Source organism: Lepisosteus oculatus, chromosome 4 (assembly GCF_040954835.1).
Source record: "Lepisosteus oculatus isolate fLepOcu1 chromosome 4, fLepOcu1.hap2, whole genome shotgun sequence".
NCBI classification, from domain to species: Eukaryota; Metazoa; Chordata; class Actinopteri; order Semionotiformes; family Lepisosteidae; genus Lepisosteus; species Lepisosteus oculatus.
In genome coordinates, this window is record NC_090699.1 from 27092721 (window position 1) to 27112601 (window position 19881).

At 39.2% G+C, this 19881-nt stretch overlaps 1 protein-coding gene across 2 annotated transcripts in view; it reads left to right on the forward strand.

Moving 5' to 3' along the window:
• The first annotated feature begins 838 nt into the window (after nt 1–838).
• Nucleotides 839–19881, forward strand: part of fam53b (family with sequence similarity 53 member B) — a 40325-nt gene continuing 21282 nt past the window's right edge. The window contains exons 1-3 of one of the 2 annotated variants that reach the window (XM_006630520.3): nt 839–1059; nt 14366–14617; nt 16164–16218. In XM_006630520.3, coding sequence (XP_006630583.2) covers nt 14525–14617; nt 16164–16218 — 148 coding nt within the window. In that variant the 5' untranslated portion in view covers nt 839–1059; nt 14366–14524. The remainder of the gene's footprint in view (nt 1060–14365; nt 14618–16163; nt 16219–19881) is intronic. The other variant, XM_015346819.2, reaches the window with a different exon arrangement.

Genomic DNA, 19881 nt, shown 5'->3' on the forward strand with positions numbered 1-19881 from the left:
AATACTGCAGGGTGAACCATTAGGTCGTTTTTCTATCATGCTTGGCAGATTTAATGCAGTAAAGAAACTCCTCAATAGTTTCACTTCTTCTGCTGCCAGCTGACCTGAATCGAATGTTTAAATCGCTATGAAAGATGCTCTCTAAAGAAGTGCCCAGCCCAACTATTAGAGAAAAATACCATCACCGATAAGGAGTTTGTATTAATAAAGTGTTTTTTGAAGTACTATTCGACACACAGATCCAGATAGCGCTTGAAATACAGCCGTGTGTAACAAGAGATCTACTAAAGGCGGACCACAACATATATACTGTACGAATATTTCATAATCTCTATAGATTACACAGAGGAAACGAAGTTTTTTAAATACCCATTCGGTCCACATGTACATGTTAATAGTTTGATCATTTTTAAAGAACTCTACAGTGGCATGCGTTGTCTTGTATGTATTTTAATGACCAGAAAGATGCGCGGTCCTCCTGGCCTTCGTAAATACCAGTAAAACGCTCTAGTAAATCGGTCTGATTTTACCAAAAGCTGTGTCGAAGTTGCAATTCCAGCACTTGAGCAGGCTACTTTATTTTTTTTACAATTACTCTAGAGTAGACAGTGCCAAGTTAAAGAGGGTATAATGAGTTATACAATATCGTCAGTAAATCAGAACATTGATCCTGGATATTAGAATTCGACACTGATCTAAATAAAAATCCAGGTCATCGTCAGAGAAAAGTCCGGTCAAGGAGATTGTGTTTCTCCAATTAATTAACATAAGAATTTTAACCGCGCGCCCCCCCCCCCTTCAACGCAGAAATGGTTCGGCTGTGTGCGGATATTGTTACAATGTGTAAAGTGAAGAATCTGCTGTGGACTTTATTACACTCACAGGCGAGCCTGTGAGGGAAGGTGTCCGCATGAAAGCTGCCAGTTTCTCCGCTGGCCTTTGTCGACGTGATCGAAGATGACCTAAGTTTCCCTGACTGGCAAGGCGAGAAGGGAACTGACCATTGATCCTGAACATTCCTTCTCTCTGATCGGGAGAATTGACAACATGCTCATCCCTGTGGGTATTCATCTTTATTGAAAAACAACAATAGCAATAAAAACAATGCATTTATAGAATTCTGGTCTTTAACGGAACAGTTCTTGTTACGATAACTACTGGAAGTTGCTTTGCCGAACACACCGTGCTTTCCTGCGTTCTGCTTACGCTCCGTTGTCAGCACTCTGGCTGGGCAGCCAGTACCTGCCCGTATTGATTAGCTAAAGCGATCAGGCGCAGCGTTTCTGCAGGGCGCTGGTAACTAAAGAGCACATCGCGAGGTTTAAACTTTTGTGGACTTCAGATGTTATGGCTGTGTTGGGGGATTCTGCATTGTGTCGGAGTTTGTGTGTATATTCATAAGTACGTCACAGAATTGCATTGCATTGCATCGGGTATAGTCGCACGTTGTTTTCCCACTAGTCATATACAGTCGTCTTACACCAGAACCGTGTAGTCGACATGTTCTATGCATGCGAGGTATATGTATAGTAATATATTTACGAGATATGAAATTTAGTTTCAGGCACAGTTCTATTTATGCCCTGATCTTTTTAGAGAAGCTGTTTTCCTTTCGAGTTCTTCGTTTTCTTTCTTTTCCTTCGTTTTCTTTTCCGAGGAAGGTAGCTTTATTATAGGTTCAACGCATTTTTTGAGTAACAATGCGTGCAAAACAGAACATGGCTGAGCTATTCAAGAGTGGTGGTTACGATCCCTTTCGAGAAGTAGTACAGCCACCGCTGTGAAAGAGAGGCTACCAGGGAGAAGGAGTGAGAGATCATTGATTAGCTTTGTTACTGCCCGGAGCACCGCTGGAGGGACAAAAGCTTTCCTGTACTGCTGCGCTGTGCTCTGTCCCGGCTAGCTGTGCAAACAAGGCAGTCGTGACTGAAACACTTATTCAGCTTCAGCTTTGGTGTGAGACCGAGTGTTTTCTACGTGCACTCTGCGACTCAGGTGGTCTAGTACGCTGGGGTAAAGGGGTTGGGTAGTGACTACAGAATTTTGTCTCCTATTTATTAGCTGTGGTGGCTGACAGTTAATAGATAGTAGAAAAGAACAGCTTATTGCCTTCGCATGTTTTGTTATTTTACTTATGCATGTATTTGGAGGAAAGGAATGTAGTATCATTTCTCAGTTTCCTAGAAGCATATTCCTCCTTACCATAGTAGGTTGCGAGCCCTGCTGTAATTAGGAATGTAATTTTCTGGTTTATTCCAGATACGCAGGAGAAGTCACAGATAAAGATCTGATAACACTGGCCAATGAGAGGGTTCCTGTTGACTGCTAATCTACAGATGACATTAATACTTGCTGGCTTTAAAACTTTGAGAAGAAAAGGACTTATCTCGTTACTGCATTCTGTATGTATTTGTCTCTGACAAAGTATGATAAATACAAAGTTAAGTGGAGTGAATGTTATGCAGGAAGGAAAAGGAGCCAGGAACCCCACGGTCTGTGTATACGTCAATATTGGAAACATTTCTGAAATTGTGATAGCTGTATTGTAAGGTATTAAATGATGTTAGATTTATTTTTTTACTCGACCTGCAGTAACCAGGTTTGTTATGCTATTGGGGTTTTAGGCTTTAAGAATTTAAAGGGACAGTACAACAAAAGTAGTTCATCACACTTCTCTCCTGATACTGATTAGTATCAGTTACTAATGGTAACTGATACCATTAGTAAAAAGGAACTAATGGTATCAGTTCACTTTTAGTGCAATTTATCGATGAGTATTATAAAAGGCCCTTGTACAGATGTATTTATTAGTTGATTTCAACTCGGAAATCATATTGAGACTGGACTTTTGATTTTACTTGAAGATCTAAAACTTGTATTAAATACAGACCCCTTCCCCACATTGCTAATTAATTACTAATTTGTAATTAGTTAAAAGCTGATACCAAGGTAACTTACATTTACACCCATTTATACAGGTGGACACTTTTAGTGGAACAATTCTGGTGAATTACCTTGCTTAAGGGTACAACTGCAGTGTCTCACCTAGGATTTGAACTACAGCCTTCCATTTACAAGGTTATAGATTAAATATAATTTAGTTATAAATAATAATCTTTACTGCCTTGGACCAAATACCCACAGTACCACAGGCTAAAAGCTCAAAGTCTATTAAAGAGATCATTCAGGATTAAAAAAAAATAAAATCTGGTTGAAAGTAAAACCAGAAGTGGAGCAATCGGGACCTGGAGGTATGATTTACCAGTCTAGAATACCAATGGCACCAGAATAACTTCAAACCACATATTGACTCTGGGCAGTAAACAGTAAGCCAAGCACAAAGGTAATTTTTTCAAGCTGTCAGCTTCTAACGACTTCTTAGTTGACTGTAAGGAAAACTGCAAGGATGGGAATTACATTAGTGCTGCATATCTTGTGAAGGGCAATAGTGAAGCTTTGTGTGTTTTATTTTTTTCAACACTAATCTGAGTGTTCATTTGCTTTTGGATGGTGTTATAAGAAAACGTCTCTAATTTGTTAAGCTTATCTAGAAAATATATAATCAGAAGCAACAAGAGAGAATAGTGTAGCAGCCCTTTAAGTGCAACAAAACAGGTCTTGAAAACATCGGACACATTTAGGTAGCTCACTGTTGCACTGAAACAATACAAACTCCTATTGCCTTCAGGTGACTCCAGATGTGAATTTGTAATGGGCAAATTTGATGGTGCTGTTTTCATAAAACAGTTTAAAGATTTTATTTTTGAAGTTGTGTGTTTTGTATAGTTCTCATAGCCTGGCTAAAGATCACACATTTACATACAATCACACTTGAGGAGTTTTCTTTCTGCCTCCTTTAACATTCCTGCCCTCCCCAGTTCCTGGGAACACCTACAGTAAATGCATTATGGATTTCATTTTAATCATATGGAGAGTGAAGCACCAGCTAAAAGTTATTTGCTTTTCCTTCTGGAAGTCATTGACGTATGGAGATGTTAAACAGACGTTCGGGAGCAGGTCAAATTCTAATCTGGCACTTCCGTTCTCTTACACATGAAGACTTGCCTGCTGCACATCTTTTTTCTAACTCCACTCCCTCCACCCCAGCTTCACCCTTGTAGCAGCCTCCCTGGTTTATTCCTCATTAGGGAGGGGGGTTTAGCACTCTTCACCTTTCAGCCAGGCTTTCCCCAGACAGGAGAGTTAACGCAAAACACTAAACTATTACAGTAAGTATGCTTTTCCTTTATGTACATTGTTCCTTCACCTCGTAATGGGACCAAACAAGTGAATATTGCTTTGAGGAAAATATACTGTACAATACATTAAAACATAGGTCGGCTTCTGGTTAAAAATGGGAACGTAGAATTCTTAAACTGTGGTAGTGGTCAACCTAGTCTAATTTCGTAGAAACTAAAGATCTGGAGGACCTTGGCTGTAAAGAGTTATATGATCTGTGTATTGCTCTAATCCTCCAAACTAAAATCAATATCACAAGCAATATTCTTCCAGTTTCTAATCCTGCTACGCAGTCTCTAAGGGTTCTATTAATTGTTAAGTGTTACATAATGTATCACACACTATTTTCTGCAATTTGATTTTAAATAAATATTTTAATGGCATAGCTTCTGGTGTGTATAAAGCACAAAAAAACATTGAACAGACCCTTGCTTTTTATTAGCCATGGAGAACTGAATGCTATTATATTTTAAAATACCATGTCTTCCTTCTGTAATGTGGCAAATAAAGTTTTATGTGCACAGTCTGAGGGCTTAACGATGTCATACTACTAATGACTTGCAACTGATAAAATCTGCTGAGTAGATAGTGCTTGTTTTAAACAATGCGCAGTCTAATTTAAAAAAATAACAGGTTACTAAGAATGCTTCAATAAACACTCCTGGATGTATAAGTGTAGTAGAACTTATAGAATGATCCAGCAAGGGTTAATGGAGTAGATTAATTTATTTTTTATTTCCATAATCGGAGTATGAATGTCATGTGGAGCTGTCGAAAAATTTGTATCTTACATTCAGGTATGCTGAGAGATGGTTTTACAAGGTGTGACATTATATAAGTATGATAAATATATACTATGATATAATAAAACGTATTATATAAGTATGCCACCTCCCAACACAGAAAAAACTTTTTTGACCACTGATGCAGTCCAGGTGAATGCTACAGTGTTTGCAATGAGTATGCTGTCTTTTGAGCATAAATAATGCAATAAAGTTTTCTTTTCTATGTCAACAGAATTCTGTGAATGAATTGAGTTGTAATTTTAAAATTACAGCTGGAAAAATATTTGTATACAGAACCTCTGTAATATCCATGTCAAAGCAGTTAGAAAAACCTCAGAAAACACAAAGAGGCCAAGCATGCATCTGTTTCTGTTCATGCTTCTGAGACATACCGTTTTCGATTTATGACTACGGCTGTATACTTGTACAAGAGTGAAATCTATCTGTTGTGTTTCATCTTTAGTCCTGAGAAGTATTTTCTGTGCCCTATATTTACTGTTTTGAAAGCCACTGCTACAGATCTACAGTAGCAGTACTCATCCTAACAGTAATCTGCTTCTTTGCAGCTGATACCCCAGGTGTGAGTTTTTTTCCTTAGAGCTCCTCATCCATTGTATTCTGGCTCAATACTGAGTAAGGCTCTCTGAAAGAAATTTTCTCTTCCCTCTGTAAATGTGCATTTAATTTTAATAACAGGACTTGTTCAGCTGCACAGTACTTAGGGGTTGGTTTAAATATCGCCTTAAATATTTTGTTATTCATCATTCAGATGCAATGAAAAGATGGCACATTTTCTCTGCATGATTTTGATTTCAATGGTTCCTACAGCAGGTAGGAAACAGCATTCTGCCCTTCCATGGATCGTGTGACCTGAAGGAGAGGCAAGTTGGTCAAGGATCTGTTTGATTCCCTCAGTGAAATTCCCAACGGTTGCCAGTACCACGCTGGGGTGCAGTGCTCTCTTGGTTTAGTGTGAGAACAACAGGATATGATCCACGTTTGCCATCCTTGGCTGATTCAGTAACGCAAGCAAAGAATTGTTACTGTGTACTGTGTACATTCGAATTTCATATGCTCTTAATTTGTCCAGCGTTCTCAAGAGTTCAGAAATGCAACCAGACCTGATTTAATTAATCTGGAGCTGTGGTACATTTGAGGCTTCAGCCCTGGCTGGCAGGGCTTTGGGAAGTGATTTATAGCCAGCTGTGAGTGACACCCTCTGGATGAGCAGGAGGAGTTTGCTGTAGGCTGTGCTGTAAATTACTGCCAGCCACTCTGAAGAGAAGGGCAATAGGGTCTGTACTGTCTGAGAGGGTTTTCTTTTCGGCATTAAGATTCTGTATTTTGTAAGTATATAATTAGAGAGAAAAAAACAATTCCTGGATTCAGCCCAGTGAAAATAAACTTTTAAAAAAGCATGAAATTGCTTCCTGGTTTCTGTGTATTTTGAAAACTCAGGAGAGCTGTAAGCCTGTTTAAGTGGTAGATGCGTTGTGATGACAGACCTATAAATAATGGTGCCTTCATTGTCTGGTGAGAGAAGTGGGAAAGACAGAAAGGTGCTGCGTGGTCCAGGGAGTGTTGATCCACATGCTTGGCCCCAGGCTGCCTCTCGGGGCTCGGGCAGTGGGAGGAGATCACTTCTTTCAAAGCATGCGCTACCCTGGGAATAACATAGGTCTCTTACAGCAGTAACGTCAGTTCTTGTTTTTCTGTTAAGATCATAAGGCTTTTGTTTGAAATGACAAAAGGTCTTTCATTCAGTCGGCTAACACCCCACCCCATTTTATAACAGCTAAAAATATCTATCCTCAGAATGAGAGTTTTCTGTCCTTTTTCTTCTGTTGTTTCCGGTAAGATCGGTTTCGTGGATCTGACTTGTGCAACATTGCCTGCATGCCGGAGTGAGCCTTTAAAAACCAGCTGCTGCGAGAAAGGCCCAACCCGTCACCATCCTGCTTTAGATTCTGCTCCTCTGCGATTTATCTGTGCTGTCTCTTCGTTAGGCCTGAAATGTAATCTACAGTACGCATACCTGAGCTGCCTTAATAGGGGGCTCTCCCAGCGATTTCTAGTGGACTCTCTGTCTGCCCATTTTCACTCCAGCTGTGCCCTTGGCCAGTTTGACACCTTAATCTAAATTATTAAGCGCTTAACCTATGTCATTCATTACCTATGTCTCACAATAAGAGATCAACTGGATCCCAAATCCCATCTGTCACAGAGTACTGGGTAGATTGTCAGGATCCCTCAGGTTGCAGAGCAACTTTCTCCATGTGTCCAGAGAAAGAAGAAAAGCAATATGCTTTAGCAGGCTGAGGGGGGTGGGGAGGGGTTCTGGAAACTGGTTCCTTAGCTTTCATCTCACCTCTTCCTCCCCTGATGTTTCTGCCTGCATCGGTGTATTGACAAAACAAAGAGAGAGTGCTGCTGCTTTGCAAATCCCTTGAAGTGCACGAAGCTCACTAAAACAAAACACCAGCAGATGATTTGACTTTTTTTTGCTTGTTTTCGTTTTGAGCAGGGCCCATTTAAACAGATAAGTCCCTTGCCTTGCTTGGATAAAACGTTGCGCTTCGGTGCAGACAGTGAGATTGCTGAGTGAGCAGTAAGCTTTACCTCTCTCACAGGACACAGAAGATCCTGGACTGACAGGCATGTAACGAGTTTCAGGTTGGAGAATGTGTGGAGGGGTGAAGGTCTTAAGTTAAAACTATTTCTTTGTGTGTGTGTGAGTTTAAATGTGCCCAAAGGGTGTCTTCTATTCCACAAAATATACTGAACAGTGAATCAGCTTTAGAAGTAAAACCTCAGAGCCTTGAAAACATTTCCTGAAATTCTGTTCTCGGGAATGACATTTTTATGCACCCTGAGTTTTAGCGCTTCATCATTAGAAAGGGTTCGTCCAGGTTACTGATGTCTGCCTAATGTGCTGTATTTCTGTTCCATCTGGGCGTAGGCAGCAGTAGCTGTACTCTATCAAGTCTATCAAATTTGGTTTTGATAGCTGCTCTGCTAAGGTGATTGTATTGCAAAATAAATTAAAAAATGCATCACTAAGAAATGGGAGGTTGTAAAGGCAGTCTTTATTTCACCAAACCTTGTTCACACTTCATTCGTTAGTCCTTACTGAGGGTTTTAAAGTTGTGTGGTCTCTAATGTAACAAGCAGCTACTGTGAATGATGAGCCGTTTGGATGCAATATAGTTTAGTATGGCAGCTTGTGCCATTGCAGTTTTGATTCCAGTTAGAGGTAGTGAAATACTAGGGCAGGAAATTACACAGTCTTACTATATTCCTTCCTATTTTTGTTGAACTACATAGATTATGGCCAACAGCCATATCACCCTGCAACTAACAACTGGCAACCCACTGAAGCTAAGCAGGTGTGAGCCTGGTCAGTACCTGGATGGTAGACCTCCTGGGAAAAACTAAGGTTGCTGCTGGAAGAGGTGTTAGTGGGGCCAGCAGGGGGTGCTCACCTTATGGTCCACGTGGGTCCTAATGCCCCAGTATAGTGATGGGGACACTATACTGTAAACAGGTGCCGTCCTTCGGATGAGACGTAAAACCTAGGTCCTGACTCTCTGCGGTCATTAAAAAATCCCAGGGTGTTTCTTGAAGATAATAGTGGTGTAATAATAATAATAATTATTATTATTATTATAATGACTAATATATTTGAGAGAAATCTTTGTATGGCTTCCACTGGCACTCCCTTGTTCTTATTCTTTAATTTTAATACGATTGTCTTCTCTTGCTATACTTCTTTTTGTTTAAGCAAAAAGACATCAAGGTTAAAAGGTTTGTAACCACAGATAAAAATGTTACCCACAAGGACCATCTCATATTTGTTGGTTTTTATGTTTATGGATGCAGGATCCAGAACATGATTCTTCAGCCATATGATTTCCAAACGGGCTTGTTAATAGCTGAACATGTGCATCAATCCTGTGCGTCTTATTCAGCCTGTTTTACTTTGTCATCACTGTAGCATGCTCTGGGATTAATTAACTGCAGGAAATGTGCCCTCTTAATAATAAAGGTGCCTTTTATAATGGTGCAATTTTCATCTGTGTAATTGATTGTCATGACTTGAGTATCATGACAATAGCAACGTTTTAAAAGTTAAAGAAAGTATTAATAGTGAAATGTTTTGCAGGAATTTGGGTAGACTTCATGTGGAGGAAAGAGGGATAGTTATATTTGGTGTTAAAGATAGTCTTCAGAATCAGCAGAAATTAAATTAAAAGGCTATTTTTGTAGTGGTTTCGTGACCTGAACTTCTTGAGGTAGCAGTGGATGTAGTCACTGGAGGCCTGCAGGCTCTTGAAGGAGCATGTCTAGGGATGTATGACATTTGTTTTAGGCGTTCATCCTCATGTAAATACAGCGCTGACTGTGCCAGGATCTTGCAGTACGATAGGTAGAAGATACACATTAACACAGTTTGCAGGAGGTAGAGTAAATTTGTTTTATTAAGGACTTGCAGTCTCCCTTAAAATATCACAAACAACAAACAATAGAGTTCTTTCCACTGCAGGCCCTAGAGCTGCCCCAGGCTTCAGTGCTTCATGGGGCACCAATGACTGCAAAACCTATAATGTTTAACTGTGTTTTTGTGCCTTTTGTTGTACCTTACTACTCCTCCCTTACATAGAACAACCTGTATGTCAACAATGGAAAGAGGTATTTGCACTTTATAGTCATAAAAATATTTTTCAGATGTTTATATTTTCATTGCTAGGCAAGTACTCCCAGAGATGGTGCATATGGCAGTAATAACGTCTGTTCTCACTAGGACACTTATGAAGGCGTCTTGAAGAAGTCCTTTCATTAGCATGGATTCATTTGAGTTGGCCCGAGACTGTTACAATCACACCAGACCTATTCTTTTGCTTGGATAAGTGTTTTAGATCTCCCCTTGATTACTAAAGTGACTTATGGTGTGTTCTTGTGTCACAGTTATATAATCTGATAAACTGAAAGTGCATTTGCCTCTAACAGACATCCCAACACAGTCTTAAAGACATATTTGGTAATGTTCTGTTTTCAAGTCAACTTGTTATTACAGGGCAACATGAATGCATCATTGTTTCTACATTTTTTTATCATATTCTGACAGGATGGGCCACTTCAAGGCTGAATGTGATTGCAAGGCTGCAAGGCTGATCTTGATTTTGTCTGATCTTTGATTTTTTAGGGTTTCACTTTCACATGCACCATTCAGTCAAGTGTGCATCTCTTGTTATTTGAGAGAAAATCTCAGAGTCCTCACTCTGTTGGTTTGCACCTTCAGGCCACTGTGCTCTTTTGATTGTTGCTGACACTCGTAAATTTGGACTGAGGTTTGCCCCTGTCTTGTGATCTTTCTGGAGACGGGGCTGTTGTTCAACCCATGACCCAAAGGTAATTTCCAGTAAAGCAAGAACCCAAGTTCCCTTTCGAAAATTAGCCATACAAGGCCCATTTTACGATGCTGACATGTAGTTTTAAATGACAGTAATGTGAATCATATGCATGCAGTTGGCTTTGAGTGATGGAAATGAAACACTGGCTGTCTCTATTCGCCCTGTGAGGATTGTCCTTGGCTCCCCTCTCCCCAGTGAATGGCCATTGGGGTCTTGTGATTCCTTCCTGATGTCACTCCTTTGTTTCCCACGGTGTTTTATCTTTCGCACAACAGTCCTTTGTTCGGAGGACACTACCAGGACCAGTACTAGGTCGGCGGGCTTTATTCCTTCCCTCCTCCTTTGTCTCTGCCTTGCTCTGTTCATTTATGTTCATAATGTTTGTAACGGACAGTTATGTCCCCTGCAGGTGTTTTGATACGTAGGTAGACAACCCTTATCAAGCCTAAAAAGATTCATATAACATATAGAGTGGTAACCAAGCAACAGGATTAAATGCTGCAGGTTTACATCTGTCTCTAATCAGCTGTTTAACAGCTTGTGTCAGAGTGCTAATAGAGAGAGATGTTTGGATAACCAGAAGGTCACACAGATATCCAAGTTTGCCTGGGAATTCCAGGTGGGGATTTGGCTATTGATAATGTGATGTGCAGGAAAACAAATAATATAAATATTATAAGACAATAATTACATTAATTATTATTATTATTATTATTATTATTATTATTATTATTATTAATGACTTCACATGGAAGCTCCTATCAAATAAAAACATTTTTTTTATAAAGTCCGTGTACTTCTACCCTCTTGGGTCAATTAAACAAATTGATAGCCTTAAGCGTCTTTATTTTAGTGGACAGGTGTCTCTTGTTGGGTAGTTAGGCACCCACAAGAGAGCTGCGTACATTGAATTAACCTGACTTGCTCTAGCATCAGTACTTAGAGTCCTAGAAAATTAAGAAAATCTGGCACATTCTGATGCTGAAAGAAAAGGAAAACTCAATTAGAACCATAGCACAGAAACTTCAGTTTATTCCAAAGTCAACTATTTGGAATATATTGAAGAAGAAAGAAACCACAGGTATAATTACCAATCAGCCAAAATTGAAACAGCTGCATTTGATGTAAGAAAATTTATCAGAACTGTCAAATAAAACCGTAAAACAACTGTCAGTGAAATCACCAACGCCCTCCAGAGTGCAGGGGTGAAGGTATCAAAATTCAAAATTTGCTGAACACTGAAACAGCAGAATTGCAAAGATTACACCGCAAGATGTAAACTTCATCAGAACCAGAAATCCGATGTGAAATACAAAGGTGTGTCAGGAGAGTTTTGGAATAATATTTTATGGACAGATAAAACCAGGATGAAGCTTTACCAAAGCGATGGAAAGGTTAAAGTTTGGAGAAAGAAAGGAACTGCAGATGTTCCAAAGAACACTACCTCATCTGTGAAGTATTATGGAGTTAGTGTTACAGCCTGGTCATTCATGGCTGCCTCTGAGACTGGCTCACTCATCTTTACTGAGGATGTAACTAAGGATGGAAGCAGAATCAATTCTGATGTTTTCAGAAACATTTTGTCTGTAAGTTTGTTTCTTTCCATGGAAAGTTTTTTCATAAGTCTTTGGCGGTGCTTCACCGTGAAGTATGATAATGACCCAAAACATAATGCCAATGCAACCAGAGTACATTAGAAGAAAACAGTGAAAAAACTAGATGATCCTTTCCTATCCTTGGGGTTACCCCAAAACAAATTGTACTGTACATAACAGTATATTGTACTTAATTAATCTTATGATCACAAGTACAAATTGCTTGACTGTAGAGCAACAATAAGTTTTGACTTTGCTGTATCCATACTTTTTAAGGGCACTGTATTGTGTGTGCTTTCTAGTGTAGGTGGATTTAGAGTAAGTACCGTGCCTATAGAAAGTCTACACCCCCCTTGGACTTTTTCACTTTTATTGTGTTACAGCATGGAACTATGATGTATTTAACTGAAAATGTTTGCCACTCATCAACACAAAGTACTCTGTAATGTCAAAGTTAAAAAATAAATCCAGACATTTTACTAAATTAATTAAAAATAAAAACCAGAAAATAATTGAATGCATAAGTATTCTTCCCCTCACTTTGACACACCTAAATTACCTCTGAAGTAACCAACTCTCTTCTCCAAGTCACATAACTACTTGACTGGAGTCCACCTGTTTGCAGTTGAGGTGTTTCACATGATTTCAGAATAAATACACCTGTGTCTGGGAGCTTCCCCACTTACTGTCTTTCCAAGGAAACACTACACCATGAAGACCAAGGAACATTCCAAGCAGGTCTGAGACAAGGTTCTTGAAAAATGCCAGTCAGGGCAAGAAAATTTCCGAAGCATTGAATATACCTCGAAGCACAGTGAAGTCCATCATTAAAAAGGTGAGAAAATATGGAACAATGGTGAATCTGCCCAGAACTGGCAGTCCTCCAAAACTGAGTGTTCGATCAAGAAGAGCTGTAGTAAGGGAGGCCACCAAGAGGCCTACGACAACTCTAAAGGAGTTACAGTCCTCCATGACAGAGATGGGAGAAACTGTAGATGAGACAATAATAGCACGCACGCTTCATAAATCTGGCTTGTACAGAAGGGTGGCGAGAAGAAAGCCTTTGTTGGAAAAAACTCATATCGCATCTAGGCTGGAGTTTGCCCAAAGGCATGTGAGACTCAACAATTTGGAGGAATATTCTATGCTCTGATGAGACCAAAATTTAACTTTATGTTTGGTGCAAACCCAACACGGCACATCTTACTGAGCACACCATCCCTACAGTGAAGCATGGTGGTGGCAGCATCATGCTTTGGGGATGTTTCTCTGCAGCAGGGACTGGAAAACTCATTACGATAGAAGGAAAAATGGATGGAGCTCGGTACAGAAAAATCCTGGAGGAAAATGAGCTGCAATCCGCAAGAGCACTGGGACTTGGAAGATGATTCATTTTCCAACAGGTCAATGACCCGAAACATTCAGCAAAAGCCACACTGGAGTGGCTTAAAACCAAAAAGGTTAATGTCCTGGAGTGGCCCAATCAAAGCCCAGACGAATTGAGCATGTGTGAAATGACATACAAATTGCTGTTCACAAAAGGTCCCCATCCAACTTGATGGAGCTTGAGCAATTTTGCTGAGATGAATGGGCAAAAATTCCATTGTCAAGATGTGCAACACTGATCGAGACTTACCTAAAGAGACTCACAGCTGTAATTGCTGCCAAAGGTGGTCTTACCAAGTATTAACTCTGGGGGGGGGGGGGGATACTTATTCATTCAATTATTTTCTATTTTTTATTTTTAATTTATTAAAATGTCTGGATTTTGTTTTTCACTTTGACATTATAGAGTACTTTATGTTGATGAGTGGCAAAAATGTTCAGTTAAATACGTCCGGGTTCCATGCTGTAACACAATACAATGTAAAAAAGTCCAAGGGGGGTGTAGACTTTCTATAGGCACTGTATGTGGGTGTTTAAGGTGTGACCTACCAGTATACGGACTTCACATGCATCACTTGTTATGCTTGTTATTTTATCTATATCAGTCTGAGAGAACGTGGTTGCTTGACTGCTTGTGCTTGTGAACTTATACTTTGTTTTTGCTTTCTTTTTTCCATATCTGGTGCCCTTACTTCCAGGGTACCAGAGATGGAGGGTGTTAAACTTGAAGTGTGCTGGGCCTCCTTCTCAGTGTGTGTGGCAGCAGCGTCACACCCAAAGCTGGAGTTTTTCCCTTGGTGATACTGTAACAAAATGCTGTGTAAAGGTCACTGGGAAATGGAGCTGCAGGGTGTCTGCAGCCTGTAGTTTTGCTGCTCTGTCTTTAGTTTATGACGTGGGAAACAAAGCTCTTCACAGCCTCACAGGGTGTCTGTCTTTGTTTGCACAGGGAGTGAAGGAGCTGCAGAGGACATTCCAGTAGGATCGGCGGGACTTTGGCTGATGGGACATGAGCCCCTTTGCCTAGCCGGAAGACTAGTTTTGAAGAGCCACCGGTAAAGATGACTTCCGAACGCCTTGGTGTGCACTGGAACAGGCTCGGGCAAAGATGTGCATTACCATGGTGATCATTCACCCAAAAACACTGGAAAAGAAGAAGGGTGTCGATGATGTAACCTGCAAGGCATCAGACTCGGAGCTGGTAAGAGATAACTTGTAGAAATGTAAGCACTACAATGTGTTAAATGCCAAATTGTAGATTTCTAATGTTGAAAACTTAGTTGCTAAGTCAAGTATTTTCATTTCTTTTCTTAAGGTGCATGTTGTAGGACTAATTTTAGTAATATTTATAAGATGCACTGACTGATCAATAACTTCTGATTTTGGGAATAAAACTGTAAATTACACTTTGGACATTATGCACCATAATGTAGTTTTGATAAGGAATAAAATGTAGCGTAATATGTGGCTCATACAGATCATGCTGATTAAAGTTACATTTACTTGCTCTTAAAATCTTGAAAACAGAAGAATTTCAGAAAATATATTTCTTATGTAACTGAACTGCGAAAGAATCTATGAAATGGTAGGTCGACAAGAAACTGTACGAAGTCTGTGCTTCTTAGTATCACTAGTCTTCGTACCTGGCAAGCAAAAATTCAGCTTAATTTCATCCTCTTCATGTGACAACCAGACCACCACAAATACAGCTCTCTTCACTGAGCAGTTAATAAACAAATGAAAGTTAAAGGTAAACTAGTGAATTCCTAATGTATTAAGAGCAATGCCAGTGTTTCGGTTCAGTGTGAATACACATGTTACAAACAAGAGAAAGCTGTTTGACCCATTTAGCACTTTTGGTAGCTGGTAGTTACTTGATCCGAAGCCCACTGGTTTGTCAATGTTGATGAGGGTTGTGAATAGTCTACAGTGAAGTTAGCTTGTCATTATAGGTTGACTTAGTTCTGTTAGGCAGAATTAGGACTGAAATAAAAACTCAACACAAACTTGGAGATGATTAAACAAGTTGCTATGTTCCTGTTTTTTTCATTGCTAGGAATGCCAGAAGTGGTAGCTTAATGAATGTTAACAGGACAAAGAATAATTATGAGGGTGTGGTTAAAGAACTGTAACTTTTCAGTTTCAGTATGCGAACCGATTCTGTTATCTGCCAAACAGTTTTATCTGAAAGAACTAATATATGAATGATTCAAAGCAGAATTAACTCTTATTAAAATCTTTATTCACTGACAAGGACAGTATTAATATCTATGGTAAATGAATATAATGCAGTGGAATTTTATATAGATACTATTTTGAGTGTGCTTTTACATCATAATGTCATAATTATCTTGAAAACACTTGTACTGCTGGGCAGACCTTTGGAAACAACATAAAACAAATGCATATACAGTGGTTATATATACTTGTGAATTGTATAGATGTAATATTTAGTTCTATGCACATAATAGTTTTGAATTTTTGGTTTTAAAAAATGTTTATTCATGACCTGCAAACATTAAGTACAGTTGTTTTTTCTCTTTTTTGAAAAAAAAAGGCTTAACTTTTTTGTTGATTCAGTGAGAGATCAGCAGTATTGCAGGGCTTTTCCCTTTTAATTATCTCTCTGGTTAATGATGTGTTTCTGTCAGCTGCCCCTGTGCAGCCAGAGACATACTGTACTGTAGTGTAGGCTTGTGCAATAGGGTAGATATTCTGGTTTTAAGAGCTGCTCTGGTGATTCACAGCAGAAGCCTCAGAAGATGAGCAAAGGGACGGCTCTCTACGCTTGCGGAGTTGTGGGTAAGTGGAAAAAGACCATTCACCTCTGTCTCCCTCTATAAAACAGGGATGGAATTAAAAACCTATTGCTTAGCAATCTGACCCCTTTCAATTTTACACACTGCAACTATACCAATCATGATTCTTTTGAGGCTTATTGTATTTACTCCATTTCTTTTAGTCTACATTTACTCTAAAAGGGGAAAAAATGGAAAACTTAAAGGACATGCAATGTGGAATAGGAATAAAACCCTTTTACTACAGTATCTCTCTCCTCATATATATTTTTGTGTATAGTTTATACTGTGCACCTGGCTTTATGCTACAATGCTCATTGAGCTCCTGGGAATTAACTATAATTAAGCTTTTGTTACTTCCTTCAACAGTTTATTTTTTGCAAATGTCAAGAGTCACCTGGAACCCCGCTGAATGTATAGTGACAGCAGTCATCTTTTCACACCTCATCTTAGCACCAGCACAGGAAGACAGTCGTTAAAAAGATTGTTCCTACTGATGAGTCTCACCATTTAGTAATTGTGTTGTAACAGTTTAATGTGAGTAAAACCTTTTTGTACAGCGGGAGCTCTGCATGAGAATGAAGGACACTGGTAAAGGAATTTCTCTGTTGTTCTCTTGAATATTAGCATTTGGCGATTGTTTAAAATCTTTTTGTATAAGGTGGAATGTTAGGCTAAATGGTTTAAAAATCTTACAAGTGAAGCATCAGGAAAATAAGTATTTTTCATATACCAAATAATTCAAAATTGAATCCCTTTCAAATAATTCCTTCTCGATCTCGCTGGCATTCCTAAAGTATGTTCCATGAAGAAAGAGGACAGGCAGTCGCTCAGTTCATCCGTTGAGTTGAAATGAAAGATGTGGCTGTTTCATAAATGGGGGGGGGGGGTGTATATATTTCAAAATGTGAACATCATTTCAATTTTCTGTGTAGGAAAACAAAACCAATACCACTGCCAAAACGGTTATTATATAATGGTCTCAAAACAATTAATCTGGCTAACAAAAGAACAAAGAAAAAAAAACTTAGAAAAGCATTCTTTGGACTTGGGTTGAACCAAGATGGGCACATGCAAGCCCATAGAAAATCAATAGGGGTTTGTGTGCCTGTGCTGTTGCGCACTGGCACACTTGTTGGCTGATGGCACTAGACTGACAGTGGTAGGTGTTTTTCAGAGTGTTATTGTTTTCTGTCATACCCACGGAGAGTGCATTGTTGGGATTCTAGGTCTGGTGTTTGGAACGCTCCTTTCTTTTTGCGTGTGAAATAAGGGAAGATGCGGCTGTTGCTGTTTGAGGCCTGGCACACATTCTCTGTTTGAAGTGCACTGCAGCCTCTCAACCAGTAATTAGAGCCTTTACCTTCCGAGCACGAGGAGGTGCAGCAGTGGAGCTGCTGCTTGATCCCTTTGTTCCTGTTTTCCCCATCCACAGAGCCCAGGCAGCTGGACACTGGAGGTCCCCTGTGTCTCTGTCTTTCATTGTATCCCTCCAGGAGCGCTGGTTCAGGCATGGCTGTCTGCATAAGATAAACATCTGCAGAACTTACAAAGTGGAAATTCACCTGTTGGCGTCAGAATAATAGAAGCATTTCATACCACTAAAACAAACACTCTTGTTTAAAAGAAAGGGAACCTCATACGCTGTCCTGGTTGTAGATAAAATCTTGTCTATTTTCAGTGCCTCTGCATTTTTCATTCCCATTAAGTAACTATTATAAGCATTGAACCTTTCAGAGGTAAAGAATACCACTCTAAATTACAGTGTAATCAGAACGGTAATGCTATTTAATATGTATATAAATACATTGGGTGTTATTATGTGCTCTGAGAGCACCCGTTGTATAAACTCACACGTAATGGGTGGTTTTAGCAAGGTGATGTAAGACTAGCTAGGAAATCCTGATTTTACAGAAACAAAGGTTTGACATTGGCAGCAGTTTTACAGCTTACTAAAGAAGCTATGAGGCTAAAAAAAGATACTGGAACACAGGCACAGGGCCTGCTCCTGTTCCAGGGATTAATCTGCATTTAAGATACAGATCAGCAGTACATTTCACTAAATTCAAGAAGAGTCTGCTAGATGGCTAATTGTTAGATGAACAAGCAGACATGTTCCCCACTTGAGGACTGAGATATCATGCAGATAAGCTGTAGAAGATAAAGCACATTACTAGCACTACACCTTATGTTTTCAGGATCACTGACAAAATGATACTTGCCACTCAGGAATAATGGGGTTCTAGACAGTAAATAGTTCATCTGTCCTAAAGCTTCTGATGAGAATGTTGGCTTAATGGAATTGTAGGAAATTGCCTTTCATATGATCTGTTGACAGTGACATCTTATATGTAGTTAAGCAGGACTTAAGCAGCAGCTGTTTCAATTAAATTTGAATACTTTATTCATTATCAATGGTGAAATTTAAGCAGCAAGCTGTGCAACATGCAACACATTTCACATAAAGTGGTAACAAACATAGTATTGCAACATTTCTAAGAAAAGAAAAACAGCAGAAGCTCCTTAAAATGATTATGAAAGTAACAAAGTTCATGTGCTTTGCATTGACTGTGTCCTATACAACAGAATAATATAATAATCAGATCATACTTTCTGAAAGTATTAAATTACATGTACATTTGCAGAGGGGCTCTATCCAATAGAGATCATATCTATAAAACTTTCTTACACTCATTGTTTGTGAGCCTGGTGACCTCTGGAACAAAGCAAAATTATCTTTTATTCGTCTTGCACTGTGGACAGCAAACATATCTTCCTGGAATCAAAAGATCAGCCTGATGAAGGATGTGAAATGGCTCTTCACTGATGGCACAGATCTTCCTTGGGCTCTGCCGGGCATACAGCTGTGCCAGAGGTTTTACAGGCTTACCAAAGATTTCAGAGCTGAGGTTCACTACCTGCAGAAACCGGTTCTTGTCTTTTTGACTGAGTGAAGTGAAGCAACAGATAAAAGAAAAAGGTTTAAATACTTTCATTAAAAGAGCTATACATTCTTAAAATAGCTATAGAATTCTTTTAAGGACTTCAAAGGAACTCAGTTTTCTCAAACCATATTAGCGCTGCTGGGATTTCTTCACAATGACATCAGTGTTCTCTGTAGACATAAGTTTATCATCAAACACGGTGCCCAGGCATTTGTACTGAGAACTATACCAATGACCTCACCATGGATTGTTGTGGGAATGATATTGCTTTGTTTTTTAAATCAACAGTCATTTCTTTGGTTTTTGACACAATCATCCATAGGTATGAAATACAGTATCGCACCAGGTGATGAATTTGTTCAGAATAGGTTAATGTGTTTGTCCGGGCTCTGAGAGGAGAGAGACTAATACCATCATCAGCAAAGCTGATGATATAGTAATTTTCATAGGTACTCTGACAGTCATCAGTATAAGCTAAAGAGGAAGGGAGAAAGAGCCTTGTGGTGAGCCAGTAGAAGTACAAACAGGGTTGGATGCCAAGTCATTAATTTGTACATTTTGGGTACTATTGATCAGAAAAATAATAATCCACATGATAATCTGTTGATCTAATTTGAAATATGCGATACTTTTTTCAACCAAAAAGTGATGCTGCATTATATTAAAGGCTGATGAAAAATCAGCAAAGAGAAGTCTAACTGAAGAATTTTTCCACTGTACAT